We start from the raw sequence: 21,296 nt of genomic DNA, 5'->3' as shown, positions 1-21,296 counted from the left end.
GAGATGAAGCAGGGACCCCCTCAATATCGTATAAAACTGTGTTTCAGATTCAATTTTTTTTGTTTACGTGGTCTGCTCTTTTTCCCCCTCTACACCTAAGCCTCTTTGCCAAAAATAGCCGATCTACAAGCTCACAACGCCTCGCAGCGCGAGGCGTTGTGAGCTTGTAGATCTGCTATTTTAGCCGTGTGAGCTTGTAGATCTGCTATTTTTGGCTAAAGTTCTCCTCAGAAAAGGGATACTAGGGTTCAAGTGGTTAAGGTAAAATAAAAAATCCTATCACACAAAGATTTGGCGGACCCCCTGTAGTAACTCTGAGGACTCCCTAGGGGTCCCGGACCCCCTGTTGCAGACCCCTGCATTATAGCATGCTAACTTTGTTTCCAGGAATAAAAAGACTGCCATTTCTATTAGCTTGGATTCCCCATCGATCACTGGTAGGCGGATTTCTGAACTGTCCTCCACAGTCCTCCTCTGAGACACAGATGGGGTAGACAAAAATGGTGCCATATTGTCATGAGCATTAGTGAGGACCAATTATATGAAAAAATGTTGAAAATGGGCGAAGTCCTCCTTAAGAATCCTATTCAAGAAGATGTGTTGTGTTCAAAATGTAAAAAATGATCACAAGCTCACAATGCTGGGTGTGAAATTGATATTGGTACTAGCTATTAATACATTTAGCTGGGGACACCCAGCTGGAACCCCCTTCAGGACCGCTGGGGGTCCCCGGACCCCACGTTGAGAACCGCTGTCCTACCCAGCACCAGGGTCTAAATTTCTCAATGGAAGACAACAACAACCACTATTATGTGAATATGTGCTAGTTATAATAATATAACAATATCATTGTATATCACATACTCTGGTTAAATAAAATGTTATTAATGGAATGGAATTTTGCATTAAAATTAGCCTCGGATGAAGACTATCATATATGTATTTTATCGATTTTTATATTTGCATATAGATGCGAAAGTAAAAGTCAGACTCAATAAAATACACCTAGAACAGTCGTGATCCAAAAGGCTACATTCAAATAGATTACGGATTGCAGCTTTAACACGTGAGGGTTTTTATTGTGTACATGCAACTACTCCAGATGGCGCACTTATATTACCATCACATCACGCCTTAATGCTCCCCGTGTATGTAATGCAGCAATGTTCCTGTTCCTGTACTTGTACTGTTCATCTGAGCTCTGTCTGTACGACGAACAGCACGCACGCTACACACTACCAGTGTTGCCATGTCCGCTTTTTATAAGCGACGTTGGGCTTGTTTTTCTGTAAAGTGTAAAGCGACTTTGGGTAGCCTATACTTAGAAAGGGGCTAAATAAATCTGAGCTATTATTATTATTATTCAAGTTGCTTGTAAATATTGGTAGTTTTTTGGCCTTGTTTGGGCTTGCTTTCAAATGTTGTTTAAACCAGTGGTTCTCAAGTATTTTCATGTCATGGACCGCCCAAATTAACTATGTATTTATTCGTGTTGTTAGAATCTTTCAAACATTCCACATTCTTATTTCAAGTTTTTTTTTAAATAGCCGATCTACAAGCTCACAACGAGTCGCATCGCAACTTAGGTGAGCTTGTAGATCGTCTATTCTCAAATAGCCATTTTAGATGCATTTTAGATTTACATTAGATTTAAGCTCATGTGGCCTATAATAGGGATACAGAATAGGTGGGCACTAGGGACAGCTGGGCACCTTGATGTAAAATTTGCTATCTTGTCCAAAATGTAAAAAAATATATATATATATTTGAAAAATAGTCTTAAGTAATATAAAGTATATGATGTGAATATGCATGGTACATCATTATCAGACCTAATTGTATCCTTCAACTTCTTGTTTATGCCCCAAACTGTCTGGATGTACAGGTTTTGTAGCAGCTGGTTGTGGTTCTTTGGGCTTGTTTCTAAAGTGTTGCTTAATTGGGCTTGCTTCCAATTATTATTTAAAGCAGTGGTTCCCAAATTAAGATGTATTTGTCCCCAAACCCCTTCTGAAAATGTTTTGTGCCAGGGAGCCCTGTACCAGATATGTGTTATTAGAATGTTTAAAAAAAAATCTTCCAAACATTCCACATTTTATTTCAAGACGTTTTTGAAAAAAAGAAAAAAAATGTTTTTCTAGACCAGGTTGCTTATTTTCTCTCTCAGTCACAAAAATCTGGCAACAGTGCACACGCTACACTACACTGCAGTACAGGCTGTTCCCGGCAGTCAGCACACACAAACACACACACACACACACACACACACACACACACACACACACACACACACACACACACACACACACACACACACACACACACACACACACACACAGCAGCGCAGAACGGAACGGCACAGAACGGGTTACAGGGTCAGGGTGTCTATTGGAACACAGTGTTCTCATCAGCGCAGAGGCTACAGTACAGCCGGAACATTGTGTTACTTTGTGGCCACTTTCCAAGACCTGCCCTAGTAATTTTTACACTAAAACTCCCTCCCACTCCGCTCATATCCCCGCCCCCCTCCCTCCCCTCTCTCGGTGTCATTTCAATTCTCTTTACTCCATGTGGTCGTTACTCTAGCATGTTGATCGTCATCAGAGTCGAATGTAAGAGGAAGAAAAAGAGAGAGAGAGGGGGAGAGAGAGAGAGAGAGAGAGAGAGAGAGAGAGAGAGAGAGAGAGAGAGAGAGAGAGAGAGAGAGAGAGAGAGAGAGAGAGAAAAAAAAGAGAAGAAGCAATGGGCAGAACATTTAGTACCTTGGATATGATGAAGAAGAGGGCGGGCTTGAATTAAAGCAGGAATCGACGCGGCTAAAAATCCTCGATACCGGCACGAATTTCATCAGATCTGCTGCTTCTTGTGTTCAGCGTCGTTTGACAAGAGAGGAATAAAAGAAGGAACGCAGATTATATAGTAAGTGGTTTGTTTAATTTACTTTATTTGTGTATACCGTTATACGGTTATACCTACTGTTGCACTGTTATGAAGTAAAATGTATTGAATGGTGTCTGACTGGCATGTCCTGCTGAATGGAACTCATACTCACTCATACTCTAACCAAGGCACGGTGATCACTGTCTGAAGACATAATTAGGATGGTTAATTGTGGGGTCAGTTAAGGTTACAACAAGTTCTCTGGCAGACGCGCACTCTTGCGCCGTGCGCACTCGGAAAACACGCGCACGCACACACACACAACACACGCTCACTGCTACTTGTACTTGGTACTGTTACCTGCTGCAGGGGCAGGAGGATGAATTGTCTGGTTTTCTAAAATGTAATCCAGCCGCAGAACACCTTGTGCTTAGATGTAGTCGAGAGACAAACCATTGGAACTCTTTCATTAGGAATAAGTAGCTTATAGTTACAAGTTAGTTTAGTGGTCGTTAACAGTTTATCCTGGCTGGGGTTATTATGGACATTTATTTTACTTGTTGAAGACTTTAAAGTTTCCCAGTGATATCATTTTCTCTGGCTCCTTTATGGTTCAGCCTCTGAACAATTAAAGTTGTGAGGCATAGAAGCTACATCAGGTACCTGCAGGTTGATGGACATTAAGAGGGTCTTGAAGTGGTCTGAAGCAATCTCAGAGATGGATTAGAGATGGTAAGGGACATCATTTTATTCATTATATCACCTCTCCCGAAGTACTTTTGTCAGGCTACCTTCACATGTGGGGGACCCTGTACAAAAAGGAAAATCTTTACCTTTTGATATGCCTTAAAATACCCTCAAAATGAATTAGAGACAGACATTCATTTAAACTCATGTTATCATTATGTTTCATATCTATAGTATAATGCACCTCCTCATAGGTAAAACATGAGAAAACTGAGGTGTTGCTGCACATTTCAGTTTCATGGAGGACTGACTGTTAAATATGTAGCATTATTTAGGTTTTGCGGCTTCATAGTTACGCCCTTGTTTATCTTCACACTCCTATTTCTAGGCTACAACAATATTGTCCAGAACAGGCATAGTCAGGAGGCTAAGAGACAATAGTTTATTTCAGACAATGTGTCATTCTCCACCATGCCAGACTGTTTGTCAGTCTGTTATACACACATCGTGTGTCTGAACATTTCCTCACGTGTAGATCATCACTAAAGCATTGACTGGTAATTGAGACCGTGGAAGGACGGACTGTAATTGTGGCGTAACCATGAATGTTGTTTTGTTTAGTTCTGTCCCTGCATTTCAGGGTCTACCTCATAGGGTCTTCTAATTCATCTTGTATTGTAACTTTGTTTATATATATATATATATATATATATATATATATATATATATATATATATATTTATATATATGTGTGTGTGTGTGTGTGTGTGTGTGTGTGTGTGTGTGCGTGCGTGCGTGCGTGCGTGCGTGCGTGCGTGCGTGCGTGCGTGTGTGTGTGTGTGAGTGTGTGTGTGTGTGTGTGTGTGTGTGTATATATGTATGTGTAATTCTAATTTTTCCCAGTGTAAAAAGGCCTATAGATAGGTTCCCTGATGTTTCATATTTCATGGCAGTTTTTTATAGGTCAAAACTGCCATATTCTTTAACAACATTTGTTTTATTTATCATCACAAAATGATTACACTGCCCAAACATGAATATGAATAGAAAGAAACAGAGTGAACTTTCATTGTTAAGTTATTAATGATTTAAGAGAATCGTTCATGGGCGATGATTTATATGTTCTTATTTTCACCAAAGATGCTGTGTCGTAACTAAGTGGGTTTGAGAATAACGAACACCATTGGGCTGTGCCAGGGAACAGAGAACAGAAGGAACACAGTGTTCACACACACACACACACACACACACACACACACACACACACACACGCGCGCTCACGCTCACGCACTCACCAACTGACTCACTCACACACGCACGCACACAGGCACGCACGCACACAGGCACGCATGCACTCACGAACACACACACACACACACACACACACACACACACACACACACACACACACACACACACACACACAATGGTACAAATAACATTGTGGGCCCTATCTAATGGGAAGTTCCATTTATTTAAGGTGAAATACTTCATTTAAGTGACAAATATAGCAAACAGACTCTGGCAGGGATGCGTGGATCGTGGAGATTATATTTAGTACAGCAGAACATCCGCCAGTCAGTAAGGTGGGTGTGCAAACCCACACCCACGTTGCTGTCTCCCGCTATTACACAAAATAGAGAGTCTCTTTCTTCGCTCAATTTGGTAAATTAAAAAGTGCTTTGAAAATACCAAGCTCCTATACTCAGTAGAAAATATGTGATTATGCTCCTCCTCGCAACACTATTTTAGGCATCTGTTTTGCTAATATGCACATTATGTACTACACACAATATTCAATAATAAGAAATGCAGCAGTTACATTTTCATTTCTTAGTAGTTCTCAGTGTCTGTCTGTCTGTCTGTCTGTCTGTCTGTCTGTCTGTCTGTCTGTCTGTCTGTCTGTCTACTGGTTCGTGAACATGGTGCTTTGGGTCACTCAGTAAGAGTGCTCTGTGTGCGTACTGTACAGTACTTCATGATTCATATCTGCCTTGAATGACTGCCTAGTGACACGTTCTAATAAAGGCTTTAGATGCAGGAGCTCAGATGTTCTTTGAACCTACAAAATCCATCGTGCGTTCATTATCCATTAACTTTATTTATGATTTCAAGGTTATTCTTATTTGAAAATGACCAGTTGGGAATATTTCCACCAGTTGGATGAAGTGACAAAAAGCTACTTTGACACAGTCATTACTGACATCGAAGTAAAGCTAATTTCTTTTAACTAGTAGCCAGTTTATTTGGGTTTTCTTTTCATCAAATTACTAAACATTTTTATCAACAGCATATTATATCTATTGTTCCTATTACAACTGTAGCATGGATTTCAAGATATATATGACGGTGTATAAATGTAACAAAATGGACCTGTAAGGGTCCGTTTGGTTACATTTGTACACTCTCTCTCTCTTAAATTAACACTCAGGATTTTTACAATATACTTTTGGTAGGCAGAGGTGTCATGAAGAATTTACATGCAGTGCTGTGTACCCATAGCCTGGTAAACCATCCCGGTCGCGGAATTCACATTTCCATGTGTCTTCGGTCTGCAAAAGACACATGGAAATGTGAATTCCACGACCGGGATGGTTGACCAGCCTAGTGTACAGTATGTACTGTATACCCATGAGTCTAGCGTTGCCTTTATTGGATTAAGATCAGTCTGAAGTAGAACTTGACAAATGTTGACTAATCATAAATGATCTTCATCAGTATACATAAATAGTCATTTTAATCCATTAAGACCGGGTACGCATCTGTCATTTTAGATTTCTTTGGCTATTAAAAAAATAGCCGATATACAAGCTCATAGCGCGGCACCGAGTGCCGGGCTATGAGCTTGTAGATCGGCTATTTTTGATATATATTTTTAAAAGTTTAACGTTTAAAGCAAACATTTTAACTCAAATCTTTGCTTCTGGGGATTCATCAAATGTCTTCTAAATCCTAACAGTTAAAAAAAAACAACTTGTGTTGCTATAATATCAGTGGTTCTCAAAAAAAAATCATGTCAAGGACCCCCAAATACCATTTATTTGGCTACGGACCACCATCTCAAAATATTTTGTTCCAGGGACCCCCCAGAAACAAAGATTTGAGTTAAAAGTGTTTGCTTCAAATAATATATATATATATATATATATATATATATATATATATATATATATATATATATATATATATATATATATATATATATATATATATATATATATATTCAAATATTTGCACAAATGTTCACGATTTTCAAAAATAGCAGATATTGTAGATCTGCTATTTTTTAATAGCCAAAGAAATAAAAAAATTACATAGATGCGTTCCCGGTCTTAATGGGTTAATTATCACATTGTAAGACTGAACTGTTGAAAAGTAGCGTTCGTCCTTTGGTCCTCCTAGTGGTAGTATTGCCTTAGTTGCCATCTTTCAAATGTTTGTACAGACTCACACTTTCTTTCAGGCCACTGTGATAAACAACCTTTGTTAACAAAATACCTACTGAACAGGTTTAATTTAGAACTGTGACACTTGCATTTTGGCCAGGAACTACCGTATTTAAACCTTATATACTTGACCAGGGCTCTATACTACATCTGCTAGTATTTACACCAAATCTACACGTTCACAAGCTCAATGATCTACAAGCTCACCAAATGAAAACATCAGTGCAATTCCTGTCAATTTTCTCATTCACTGTTTTGGTTCCATGTTTCTTGTTAATTGTTGGTCAGACAAAATATTCAATTCATAAGCATTATTAGTAATATCTGGCCAACATGATAACACCTGTGTGCAGATTTTATGCCAATAAGACCTGCTGTCATTGCCCATGGCTAATCAGTAAATTGGGTTTGACAGTATGTTGAACATTGATAGCAGCTAGCCTTTTATATTACTCATGATATTAGTATTTATTCAGTAGTTTGTCATTATCCATTAAAAGTGTGATGTCTCTGAACGTACACAGTATCAGGCCCTTGTAAATTTGTAGTTGAATAATTAACACACACAAAGTTCAGCAATTTATGTATTTCTATAATACCCAATTTACACACATTTATATTTGAAGGTTCCTAAAAACTGTGACACGTTATTGTTTATCGTTGTAAGAGAACGTCACAGTACGCTTATCTTGACGATTTTATCAGTAGCCTAATTTGTCTTTAAAAACTATTCCCATGGTTTGGCTTTATTTGATAACACTCAAGGCAGAATTCCAAGAAAAAAATAGGAGAGTTGGGTTATATCATGTGATAAGTAAAGAGCCAGATTTGAACCTCTGACATCACAAATATCACATGCACCATAACAGATACTTTACTGCACCACACCACTCATCTGCAGTGAAATCATTCAATGCTGTTTTGTTTACCCCATTTTCCACTGTTCCCAGGCTCCCAGGCTGTGTGTGTGTGTGTGTGTGTGTGTGTGTGTGTGTGTGTGTGTGTGTGTGTGTGTGTGTGTGTGTGTGTGTGTGTGTGTGTGTGTGTGTGTGTGTGTGTGTGTGTGTGTGTGTGTGTGTGAGTGTGTGTGTGTGTGTGTGTGTGTGTGTGTGTGTGTGAGTGAGTGAGTGAGTGAGTGAGTGAGTGAGTGAGCGAGCGAGCGTGCGTGCGTGCGTGCGTGCGTGCGTGCGTGCGTGCGTGCGTGCGTGCGTGCGTGCGTGCGTGCGTGCGTGCGTGCGTGCGTGCGTGCGTGCAGGTGTTTGTGTGTGTGTGTGTGTGTGTGTGTGTGTGTGTGTGTGTGTGTGTGTGTGTGTGTATGTAGGTGTGTGTGTTTGGACATGTACACAGATATGCCTGCTTAAGCCCTATATACTTTGTTGTACGACAAATAGCGAAGACTTATAATCACACCACAATACATTATAACAGTGATTATAAGAACTCATACAATTATTGTATTGCATACTATGGAAAGTATAATACACTATGATCCTCGCAAAATAAATGTCTGTGAGTGTATGACGTATTATAATACTTGACCTTATAAGTCATTATGAAATGCTTTATAATGTGTTAAGAATGATGGTTATTTATGAATTCTTATAACTATAATTATACAGTGTTATAAGCATATTATAAGTATGTTTAATGCATTAAGGACATGGGATGCATAGCAAGTGTTACCGGACTTTGTTCCAACTTTGAGGAAGACTTGCTTGGAGTGACACATTGTCCCATGTGTAGCAAATCCTTCCTCACTTTACAGTCTCTCAGATTCTTAGAGGAACATGTGTGTGTCCACTCACATCCAATACATGACTTCCGTGTGCTACTGTACATTCTCCTTTTTGCAATGCACCTCATAAGGTGACTCAGTATTGGCAAGTGGATTTTTTATAGCCATGTATCAGAGAGTAATTAATACATAAGGAGGAGAGGGACTTGGAGGGCAAGAGGAAACATTATTACACCGGTGTAGAGCTATTAAATGTCAAACATTATGCCCACCACTGAGTCATCCACAACAACTTGTGCGTCAAACGGTTCACCGCAGAGCAGTTTTGTAAAATGAAATAGTTGTGTGTTCTTCCACGCCAATGCTCCAAGCTACCTAGACTCTTCTCTTTTCCTGGCTCCCAAGCTGTGGAATGACCGACCCCCCCCCCCCCCCCCCACACACACACACACGCAGTCAGTATACTCACTCCCCATCTTCTGCTGCAATCTTAAAACTCAGACTCTGCCTCACCCCCAGCACTTCATTGGCACTCTGGTTGACTGGAGTTCTTTCTGCTCACTCAATCCAGCACTTTGTAAGTCGCTCTGGATAAGAGCGTCTAGATAGATGCCTAAAGTATAGATTGTAACCAGCACAACCACACAATGGAGATTGCTATCTTCTGGTATTACTTGATAGAGCATTAATGTGAGCACAATTTGTGGCACCTATTGCATTAGGAAGTCTGGCCATTAAGAAAAATGTCAACATGCCACAGATTTGCGGAGGGACTGTACACTACAATGTGCAGTTTAATATACCACATTAGACAGTTTGTAGCCAGGAGGCATCATTTATTCTAGACTCTAGAGAGTGGTCCCCAATTTCCCTTGAGAAAGTGCCTGTGGCCCAAAAGTCCTGACAGTACTTGTATGTGTTTTGGAATGGTAGATGCTTGTTTTTCTTGTTAAGTCTGGCTGTAAAATGTTCTACAGTGCAAGAGAAGGCTGCCACGCATCGTCCTCTGCAAAGAAAAGTCGCCCCCCAGAAAATTCACTATTTTCTTTTGTGCACTCTAGTCAAACCATCTATCTTCTATAAAGTTTATATCATCATTTTTGTTTCTATTAATTGAATTCAGATTTGCTGAAGTGGTGGTGGTGGAGAGTGTTGTGTAACAAAAAATAATTGTGGTCCAAAATCTCCCATCTGGGTTCAATTGTATTGAGCTCTGGCGACCGCAAAGGCATAGCATATCATGCTCATTAAAGCATTCAGTGACCCCTTGTGCCCTGTGGAAGGGGCTATTGTCATCCTGTAAAAGACCACTCCCATTGGGATGAACGCGTTTCCTCGTAGGATAAAGGCAATCACCCAGAATAACTTTGTATTGATTTGCAGTGACCCTTCCTTCTACGAGTCTACGGGGACAAGTGGACCCTGCAGGGGTCCAGCATTCAGGCCTGTGCCATTCTCTTGGTGTGTGCACCGCACATGCACTCGCCCACTTCTCGAGAATATGGTGAAAGATGATGACTCATCTAACCATATCACTTTTTTTCCCCACATCTCTGTAGATCAGTGCCTACGTTTTTTTGCACCTCTGAACCTTCAAATGTGCATTTTCCTTTGTAATCAGGGATTTTTGCACTGCATCTCGACCATAACATCCCTCTCTCTGTGTCGTTGTCAACAGACTGTTCTTGCTGACACAGTCTGATCCTGCATTGACATTCTCAGTCACCCGAGGAAGAGTTGCTCTGCTATTTTGTCTTGCATATCACACTAATACATTACTGTACTTATGACCACAATTTCCAACGCTAATTACTGATTACTGACCGTAGATCGAAATACAGATGACACTTTAGTCACTGTTCCTATAGAAACAACACTAGCCAGTTTAGCAGTCTTAGTGACTGAAGTCCCTGCCATCCGTGCCCTAATAACTTTTCATAGTAGTCACTTGGATATGTTTCTCTTACCATCTTGATTAAAAATAAAGATCAACTGGGACTGCTCAGCATTTTTATACATGCCAAAAACTGATAGAATGTTACTAGCGTAATTGTCCACCTGTATGGAAGCGTCTTCATTCGTTAGGATTTTTCCTCTCATGTATTCAGGTTTTTCCTTTAACCCATTAAGTGTGTCATTTTCAGATTTGAGCTAAAAAGCATTATTTTACACTTTGGGCTATTCAAAAATAGCAGATCTACAAGCTCATAGCGCGGCACCGAGTGCCGTGCTACGAGCTTGTAGATCTGCTATTTTTGAAAAATCGTGAAAATGTGTGCAAATCTTTGAATATATATATTTTTAAAGCGAACATTTTTAACTCAAATCGTTGCTTCTGGGGTTGATGATAGGGTTGTGTGTGTGTGTGTGTGTGTGTGTGTGTGTGTGTGTGTGTGTGTGTGTGTGTGTGTGTGTGACATAATGATTGAAATTGAAAGGAGATCTACAGAGTTTACAAATTTGCGGTCTGAGGACGGTTCTCACATTTCCAAACCAGGTGGATTCTTCCAAAACTTGTGTAAATGCCAGTGCAAAGGACATGATTATATTCGTTTTGTATGTTGCTCGATAAATTAGGTCAAATTATCTTAATACAAGCGGCACTGATAGGTATTTATTTGAGTGTGTTGCAGGCTATGAGAAATATATGTCCAATTACAAACTGAGGTTGTCTGCATTAGTCCAAATATCCTGGAATATCAGGTACAAAGAGAGAAGTCCAACGCGCTTCAGCAAGTTACGGATAGAAGGGCTCGGTACTCAACAGGGACAACTTGAATAAGAAAGAAAAATACAGAGGCACTTCAGGAGAGACTACCCAAATAAAATACTGGAGCACTCGACTGATACTGTACGTACGTATTTCTACCTGCGTCTTCCACAGAGTCAAACAGGTTTGAATGCGGGGAAGACGCAAGTCGAAACGTCAGTCACCCCTGAAAAACAATAAATACGTGCAGACCAGAGTGCTCCAGTATTTTATTTGGTAGTCTCTCCTGAAGTTCCCAGGTATTTTTCTTTCTTATCCTGGATTATCATTCATTCGTGGTTTATCTACGTATATGTTAAACGCTTTGTTGAGGCTTACATGACATGTTAAATCCCAACCTGGGTATTTTTCTGTGTTTCTGCAGATTGCACAGTGTGTGATGCCCAGATGCAGACATGACCACTGATAAAGACTTGTCTATGGATGGCCATGCAGCTGTCGCTGTGTTTAATGCAAAGGGCGTGGACATAACACCTAATAAAGACCAAGGCGTATTCAAGGTATGTATTCAAAAAGCAAGTTCTAGGAACACAAACGTACGCACGCACGCACACACACACACACACACACACACACACACACACACACACACACACACACACACACACACACACACTGAGTTCAGCCTCAATTATGACTTCCCTATTCCTGTATCTGCGGACATCTATTTACCCTAGCAAACAGGGTAGGGCTGTGGTGATATAGCAGGTCATCTTTTCCAGCACCTTAACTAACTTCCATAAGTATATCATGCACAGTATACGTCTGCTGCTATGCTCACGCACCTTTATATCTTATCTCAGGTACCATGTGTAAATATGTAGATAGTTTTGTTCTCTTGTTTGATCTCCTTTCCCCCTTGCCCCCCCCCCCCTCTTCTTCTTATTCCCTTTCTTTTTGTCTATGGAAATAACGTTACGATGGGAACTATGCACAAAAAAACGAATTTCACCCACTTTTTTACTTTTGTAAACCTGTGATGTGACAATACAGCTGATTCGGATTCGGATCTCTGTCTCTGCAGGTTGTGAAACGTCAGGGTTTGGATGGAGACAGACCTATGATCGGGGACAGGGTGACTGTCCACTACACTGGCAAGCTGCTCAATGGGAAGAAGTTTGACTCTAGTCTAGATCGCAAAGAGCCTTTTTGCTTCAACTTGGGAAAAGGTGGGTATCTGTTTCTACGGCTCATCCTGTGCCACTGTGACGTTTTGCAATGCCTCTGTATCAACCTTATTCACGCAGCGGCCATTTTGCTCCCCTGAGTATGACATAAGAGCAAATAAATGTATTCTTATTAACTCTTATCTATTTTTGTTTCTTGAACTTTAATTGCTGAAGAGTTGCTAAAGAGTGTTTCCATTGTTCTCTGAGCACAACGTCACTGAAGACGTATATCTATCTATCTATGGTCAATAGTCCCCACTTATTACCCATAACAAGTTATACACCAGCAATCCCTCCTACCATTGAATTTCTCTTTTGTTTCACAGGACAAGTCATCAAGGCCTGGGATATGAGTGTGATGTCTATGCAGAGGGGAGAGGTGTGCATGCTACTCTGTAAGCCTGAATATGCCTATGGGTCTGCTGGGAACCCCCCCAAAGTTCCCCCCAACTCATCACTGCTGTTTGAGGTGGGTATATCATGATGCTGCTGTGTTTGGGGTGAACATGACATGACATGACATTACATGACATGAATAGACGTGATAAAAGACACTATAATCTACTCCTTAGATCAGCTTATATCAATCCCAGGTGCGTTATTTGTTTCTACAGTGATCCGGCGTAGGCCTATCTGTAGCTGAATGAGGGAAGGGGAAGCGCTTGTTTTACTTAAAAGCCTGACCGTGCTGGGGTTCTAAGCACCACCCGCGTAGGACAGCAAGTGACTGAGGGGTGTCGGGCGGGGCTTGTAAGTAAAACAAGCGCTCCCCATCCCTTACCAACCATCTGTGCTGGATTCTCGGCTGCAAGGCTAGGCTAGCAGTTTACACGGGAAGTTCACAGACGTAGTAGCTAAATCTGTCTTTAAAAAAAAAAAATAGAATTTGTATCGAATATCTTAGTTACAATAAGATTGAGCTAACAGTTCAGTTTTGTTTCTCTATGTGTTTGTTTGGAAAACGATGACGTCTAGCACTCTGCCAACTCAATGGACTGGCTGAGTAAACAGGCATTAGTCTCTGTCAGGAAGGTTCTCTTCCTGGTAACCTGGGAACTACTACTTGTTCTTGTAGTGAATTATTAAGAACTGTTTTAATTGGGACATGTCTATGATTTTCATGTTGCCATATTTGTAACCGTTTTGGAAAAGCAATGAACCACACAAGGTCTCAGTTTACCTCTATTTTATAATGGCTGAGAGCAGGTGCGCCGATTTATGGTTTTGCCAGTGGGTGCTCAACCAAGCGATCCTGTATCAAGGGGCGTCCGGTAAATGTGAGCATGCATCCTTCTCTTCAGGTGGAGCTGCTCAGTTTCGAAGGAGAGCTGCTTACAGATGATGGCGGCATCATGAGAAGAATCAAGGTCAGAGGGGATGGTTATTCCAACCCCAATGATGGAGCAACTGTTGACGGTAACTTCCTTATGGTTTTGTGGTCTGCCATTATCAGTTATTGTGTGAAATAACTGAAATGATATATATACAGTACTCTGTGTGTGTGTGTGTGTGTGTGTGTGCGTGCGTGCGTGCGTGCGTGCGTGCGTGCGCATATATATATATATATATATATCCATTGAGTCCATTGAGTTGGTAACTTCCTTATGGTTTTGTGGTTTAGTACTGTCTGCCATTATCAGTTATATATATATAGCCAGTCCATTGAGTTGGTAACTTCCTTATGGTTTTGTGGTTTATTACTGTCTGCCATTATCAGTTATTGTGTGAAATAACTGAAATATAGTTATAATATATATATATATATATAATATAGCTCACACATACTCATGCATACTGCAGTGCACCTGGAGGGCCGCTGTGGGGATCGTTTGTTTGACTCCAGGGATGTGCGTTTCATCGTCGGCGAGGGAGAGGATAAGGGGATTCCTCTGGGAGTTGATCGGGCCATGGAGAAGATGCAGAAAGGAGAGTGCTGCATAATTTACTTAAAACCCAAGTAAGTATTTTTGCCAATCGTTATGCCAATTGCCAACCTCCCCCCCACGCGTGTAGTCCCTGTCCGTGCTATCCCCTACAGTTGGTCTTAGGGAGGGTGAAGACAAGCATGTGTCTCCTCCGATAAACATGAAGTCACCAGCTGCTTATTTTCACCTGACAGTGAGGACATGTACAGGGAGAAATGTAATGTGTGTGGAAGAACATGCTATCTTCTGCTGAACAGGCACCCTAACCAACCTGTTCAGCGGAGAGCGACAGAGATAACCTTCTCCAACTGGCTCCCTGTTGGCAACAACTGTGGTTGTTGGAGTGCCCGGCGAAGCCGGAGGCACCTTGGAGGATTTGAACCAAATTATTATTCTTGACTGTTTTTTTTGTTGCCATGAGTCCCACTTAAATGTGTTGTTTTGTTTTGTTGACACGCGTTTTGATAAGAGCTACAGTAATGGCTGTTTGTTCCCAGATCTTGAAAATGAGCAGTTATCTCAGAAAAAGTGTACATTTGAATTTCAAATTTCCATACATTTAGTCTAGTGTCCAGTGTCTTAGGTATTTAAATATGAAAATTTGGAAATGTCTACTCTTACGAACAATATTTTTTATAATAGAATGACTTAATACAATTGTATGAATTCTTACAATTCTAGTAATGCAGCCACTGTATAATCACATCTACATCCATGTTGTAATGTAGACAGTAACCCAGATGGGACTGCATATTGTCAAGCAGAAGGCAGAAGGCAGTTGACAAACACATTTGTGGGCCAAATGGTGACTTTCACACAATAAAATCGTGAGTGTTAAATCAACTCTGAAGATAATGGAACCAATTGGCCCTGTACGGGTCCATTTGTTTCCATTATTTGTACATTCTTGGGAGTTAAATTGACACTCAGGATTTGACTGTGCATAGGCCAATTTGGCAACCGTTGTTGAGGACTACATGGAGTGCAGCAAAAACAAAAACGGTCAAAAAGCCCCTAAAAGACCATGCTGCTCCTCACACTCAACTGGATGGAAGTGGTTTGAACTGACCGACATTGCCATCCTTAGAGCTCTGCGCTCTCACTAGTGGGGCTAAGAATGATAACAAAAAAAAACATTAGGACTGTATAAAATGTATTAGTGTGTAGGTTGTATAGAGCACTGTTTCCCAAACATTGCTCCCATTTGGGACCCATTTGGGGGTTGCCAGCAGATCTTTGTGGGTCGCGAGTAAATATTCCCCCCCACTTTTGGGATGAAGAAAAAAGAAAAAGAAAAAAAACTCCGACATCTACACTTCATGGAGTACATTTTTATTGTACCGAATTAACCAAACTAACCAAATTAAAGTAATAAAACCCCCCAAAAAGTAACAAACCCCGGAAAAAAAAACATGCGCTGCGTCCCCTTCGGTTCTAAAATGCCCTCTGCATCCTTGGCCACAAGGTTGCACTAGAGGAAAGGTCATGGGGACACTCAGGGTTCATCCTCTGAAATTAAAGATGCATGTCCAGTTCCAGCCATTACATTTTTAGATACCTTGGGTGCAAATTTAAATTTTTGCCTAAAGGTGGTGCTAGAGGAAAGGCCATGGAGTCATCAAAATCAACAGGGTTCAGCTTCAGGGGAGCATGAAGGTGCACAGTAAATTACATGCCAATCGAGCCTGTAGCGTTTGAGATGTCTAATGTCTTGTGTGAGACCAAAGTATTGGCGGGACTGACCAAGGGACCAACTGACGGACATCCATCTTTAGAAAAAACTAAACAAATGAAACATTTCGTTTATTTTCGTTTTGTTTTCTGTTTGAAAATGCTCATGCTCAGTCACACTTTCTATGTTTTTGTAGGTATGGCTTTGGAAAAGAGGGTAAACCAGAGTACAAGATTGGACCAAACACAGAACTTGTATATGAAGTCACCCTTAAAGATTTTCAGAAGGTGAGTTTTAGTGTCAGTAGTGCTAAAAGAAATAAACAACCCAAATAAAAGATTACTAAGGCTGTGGTGATAAGCAGCTCAGCTGCAATATAGGAAAAAAAAATTAAGTTTCCATTTGTCAGCCCTCCTGAAAATGAAGAAACATCAGTTCAAATGTTATGACACTAACTGAAACTTTCCTTCAGGCCAAAGAATCTTGGGAAATGGAATTGAATGAAAAACTGGATTTGGCTGCTAGAGTCAAGCACAAAGGGAATCAATATTTCAAGGTACCGTACATTTGATTTGACCCTTTTGCCATTAGCATCCTCTTATCATGTTAAGATAATTAAAAACAAGTAGCTGTTAATTAAAACATGCAATTGCTATTGTTTTCCTGCTAGGGAGGACAGCTCTTTCAGGCAGTCATCCAGTACCAGCGCATTGTTTCCTGGCTGGAGATGGAGTGTGGTGCTGGGATGGAGCAGCAGAAAAGGATCCAAGAATTACTTCTGTTGTCCCAGCTCAATCTGGCTCTGTGTTTCTTGCGACTAAAGGAATTTTCACATGTAATAGAGAACTGCAACAAGGTGAGTTGCATACACAAGGACACTTACTGTGTATGTGTGATGACTTTGCCAATGTATTTAAACTCTAAAGATACTGTACTGTAAGGCTAATACGGTACCATTTAGCAGGAAGGCGCACATAGGGATTTCTGGTTCCACGATTCCACATTGAGTCAAATGATATTCTGCACGTGCATACTTTTCACAGAGATGTTCTAAGGCAACGTTTAGACTGGCAGCTCAAATCCAACCTAAATCAGATTTTTGGCATATCCAGATTTTTTATGACGTCTGAACCGAAAACATGCACCACATGAGCCACATTCAGAGGTGGTTTCAAATTAGATTCAAATCTGATTTCTAAAGATGTGTCTCAGTCTGAACGCTCTAACGTGCTTTAACCACCCAAGTCGCATATTTAATTGCCCAATACGGCATTTGCAGCGCAACCCAAGCAACACTGACGTTATTGATTTTGACAGTATTATTTTACAGAAGAACTGGCAAGTTGAGATATGTCAATTTTCCACCGTTTTCATGCATGTACTTGTCTTAGTTTTTGTGTCTTCTGTTGTTGTCGCTTGTCTGTTATGATGCATTTCTAAGGAAGCAACTAGCGCCTACGACATTGTTACGTCGTTACTACAGCAACCAAAGCAGATAGGTCGCACAGGGCGGCTCTGGGTTGACGCTGTTTAAATCAGTTTGGACACACTGATCTGATCACTTGCAAATAACGGTCCTGAGAAATAAAAATATGATTTGACTGCCGTCTAAACAGGGCCTAAGATTCATCCTTGGTGGAACATCTGAGATCCTTAACTCGCCAAATAATATTGTATTGATTGCCAGTGCAATTTCAAATACGTACATATACATGTATTTGTTCCATTTCTCTGGATATGTGGATCTGCAACCAGTTACAGTGTGTGTGTGTGTGTGTGTGTGTGTGTGTGTGTGTGTGTGTGTGTGTGTGTGTGTGTGTGTGTGTGTGTGTGTGTGTGTGTATGTACTGTATGTGTGTCTATCAGGTGATTGAGCTTGATGGGAAGAATGAGAAGGCTTTGTATCGGCGAGGAGAAGCCCATCTCCTTCGAAATGAGTTCAGCCTGGCCATGGCGGACTTTAGGCAAGTGCTGCAAGTCAACTCCTCAAACCGAGCAGCCCGTGCTCAGATTTCCATATGCCAGCTCAAGATGAGGGAGCATCATGAACGAGACAAAAGGATTTATGCCAACATGTTCCAGAAATTTGCAGATCATGATGCAAAGGTCTGTAAATCCTATTGCTTCAATGAACCACTTGAGCCCTATACTTCTGTCTTGCATCGCGGAGAAAATAGGTGACCTACAAGCTCACAACATGATACGGTGAAACCCATTATGAGTTTGTAGATCGGCTATTTTTGCAATGTCTATAATGGCATGCCCAAAATAGGGATGCCAGGTTGAAAGTTGTTTAATGTGGAGAAACATGGAATGTTTCTCAACAGATATTATGTGGAAAACTAAACGTGTGACTTACTAAACGTGTGACTTCATATTTCACTCAACTCAAAGATTCAGTTATTTTACTGCTCCTATGCATTCATCATTTTTTTGGCACATAATTATGTTGAAACTGTGTGAACAGACAGAACTCCCTCTCATGTCATGGGTTTTAGATTAACTTGCTGTGATGTCATATTGCCACCTAGTGGCCATTGTGTTTATGGCCGACATGCTGGTATAAATGGTAAATGGTATCCCTTCCCTTCCCTTTAAACTGCAATGCATTATGAAATTATGGCTCTGTTAAAAACATCTTCATATATATGAAATGCCTGGTAAACATCAATCATACATTTGTAATGGTTTAATCTAGGGAAAGACCTTTCTTAAATGAAGCAAAGCTGTAATTGCAGTATATTTCCGAACATTGTGGTTCTAAAGTTTGTATTTCATCTCATTGTTGCTACCCAGGTTGGGAAGATGAAGAGGAGAAGGGATGAGAGTTTGAAGAGCAACATGAACAGTGAAGTGGGAATCAAACGACGACGGAGGAGTCAGGATTGTCCCTGATGACAATGACATCTGAAAGGAAGGCGGGAAAGGAAGGCAGGCCTCCCTTTGCGTCCAAAACAGACCCCAGGGGTCGAGGCAGGAATGGAGTCGTACAAACCCCACGCACTTATCCAAACCTCATTAGCCCCCAAGCACTGTTTCTGAAAAAGAAACAGCATGTGAGCAAGGACGATTGCAAGCCAAAAAGCATCGCTTCTGTCACATGGACTGTGCATCAGCCACAAATGCACCTTCAAATACAGCCAGTGCTGCAGCCTGCGTTCTGTTCTTTGTGAAACAGAATCAATCCCAGTGTGATGCGTGTTTAAATTATGATAGATCTGTGATCAGTTTTGGCCACTTCTTTTTGGAAAGATGACTTCATTTTAAATGAATGAGTTATAAACAAGTATAATTGGATATCCAATATCCTTCGGCTTCTATTCAGAGTGGAACTACAGTAAGCCAGGACAGACGGTATTCAGTTCCAAAAGTGCACATGTTGGTACTGAGACCTCAGAGTTGCTGTAACGTTAGGCAGCGGCCTGCGTAGGGTTTCAACAATATAGAGATGCGATTTAGTTTTTATTTTTCATCTATTTTTATTTTTATCCAGACTTGAAATTTAACGTATTTTCGTAATGTGCAATATCTACTATGGATAAAAGGTGGAATAACTCTTGTGAACCTAGTGGTATTTTGAAGAAAACCCAATAAGAAATTTACTTTTATGTGTGTCAATAAGCCAAGACAACTTGACCATAACTGGTATGGAGGAAATCATTTGAATCATAAAATAGGATACTCCGAATGTCAGTAAATGTTTCTTCCTTTCAGTTTATATTATTATATTATATGTTCAAGATTACACGCCACCCCATTTCAGAGCTCTGCACCTGTAAAGCACAGGACTGAGCATGGTTAACGGTTTTCTTGTTGCTTTGTCTGAAGAACACATGGCTTAGGTAAGCCAGCTCTGAATAGGGGCCTAGCTTTCAAGTACAGCAAAGTAGTGGAGCACATCGTATTATGACTGGCAAAGCAGCTAAGATTGGCAAAGTCCATCACAGTACTACTGAAGGAAACCGTAGAATAAACCCAATCTCACAGTTGTCTATATGAAAGGACAAATATAATGGTAGACTCATTCTTGTATGCGACCCTACGCTGTGAGTACCACCCTCTTAAAAAGAGGAAGTCAATCACAGTAAAAGACAATGAAGCTTTGAATCAACAAAAAATTGTCCTCTCTAAATCGACCCTGTAATCTTTGTATTTTCCGCAACATTTTTGAAAATCTGGTTTTGTGACTAAAGCAATTTACTGTTGTATAGTTTTGCTTGCCTTAGTCCAGCAACAGGCGACTCTTTAGGCCACTGAATTTATTTTCTTTTAAGTGTTAAATTGTGGACAATGATGCACTTTGGCTAAGATTGTAAAACCACCGCTATTGTCTTTAAACACAGTTTTGTCAAGTAAACCACGTCAAGTCAAGCCTGGATGAGATCTTGACTATATTTTTTTTATTTTCTTAAACCCTTAGTTGGTTTTCATACCTTTGGTGTCTTACATATTTTGTGTAAAAAGGCTTGTACGTTCAACAACAAATTGTGATTTTGTGTGTATGGGTGTGTGTGTGTATGGTAACATTTGTCAAAGAATTGAAATATACAGTAGTTTCTGTTGGGAATTGTAAACCTGTATCTTTTTTTGAAGGGACTATCAGTAAGTGTTTTAAGTGTTGCTGTAAAATAAGATTGAATAAGTTTTTACAGTATGACAATCTTCGTGAAATACTTATTTTCAAGCTCATACACATCGGGTGCCAGCATTTTTTCATAACAACTTACCGTGGGTGCCAGCATTCTCCCCATTGACTGCGCTTTGCTGTTTAACGTTTCCGCGTGCGTTACAAGCAAATCCACGCAAAAAAAAGCATCGATTCATGTTCTGCCATGAGCCTGGCTACAGGCTGGAACCATAACATTACCCTGGCGAGTTACAACGGGGGAGGGGGGGATCGCGCATCGCGAATGACCGTTTTTCCCCACAGGAAACAGATTCGGAGATATAGGCGTTTCAAAGTAGGAAATAGACAGGAAGTGGATGGGGGGAAAAAATGTGTTTCCGGTGAG

The 21,296-nt window shown here is 40.6% G+C and overlaps 1 protein-coding gene across 2 annotated transcripts; it reads left to right on the top strand.

The window, feature by feature from the left end:
• The first annotated feature begins 2,732 nt into the window (after positions 1 to 2,732).
• On the top strand, positions 2,733 to 20,967 carry fkbp5 (FKBP prolyl isomerase 5). 2 transcript variants are annotated; one of them, XM_084062295.1, is made up of 11 exons: positions 2,733 to 2,919; positions 11,883 to 12,018; positions 12,543 to 12,687; positions 13,014 to 13,156; positions 13,989 to 14,103; positions 14,488 to 14,644; positions 16,481 to 16,571; positions 16,757 to 16,840; positions 16,955 to 17,140; positions 18,151 to 18,390; positions 19,081 to 20,967. In XM_084062295.1, the coding sequence occupies exons 2-11, from the start codon at positions 11,914 to 11,916 to the stop codon at positions 19,177 to 19,179; spliced, it is 1,365 nt and encodes a 454-aa protein (XP_083918421.1). In that variant the 5' UTR covers positions 2,733 to 2,919; positions 11,883 to 11,913; the 3' UTR covers positions 19,180 to 20,967. The 2 variants fall into 2 exon arrangements, with proteins under 2 accessions (XP_083918421.1, XP_083918422.1); XM_084062296.1 differs by lacking the exon at positions 2,733 to 2,919 and adding an exon at positions 3,527 to 3,612.
• The last annotated feature ends 329 nt before the right edge of the window (positions 20,968 to 21,296 follow it).

This window comes from Gymnoscopelus microlampas, assembly GCF_963454915.1.
Source record: "Gymnoscopelus microlampas genome assembly, chromosome: 7".
In the NCBI taxonomy this organism is placed as follows: Eukaryota; Metazoa; Chordata; class Actinopteri; order Myctophiformes; family Myctophidae; genus Gymnoscopelus; species Gymnoscopelus microlampas.
Note: the sequence above shows the minus strand (reverse complement) of the source record. Positions and strands in the feature narration are given on the sequence as shown.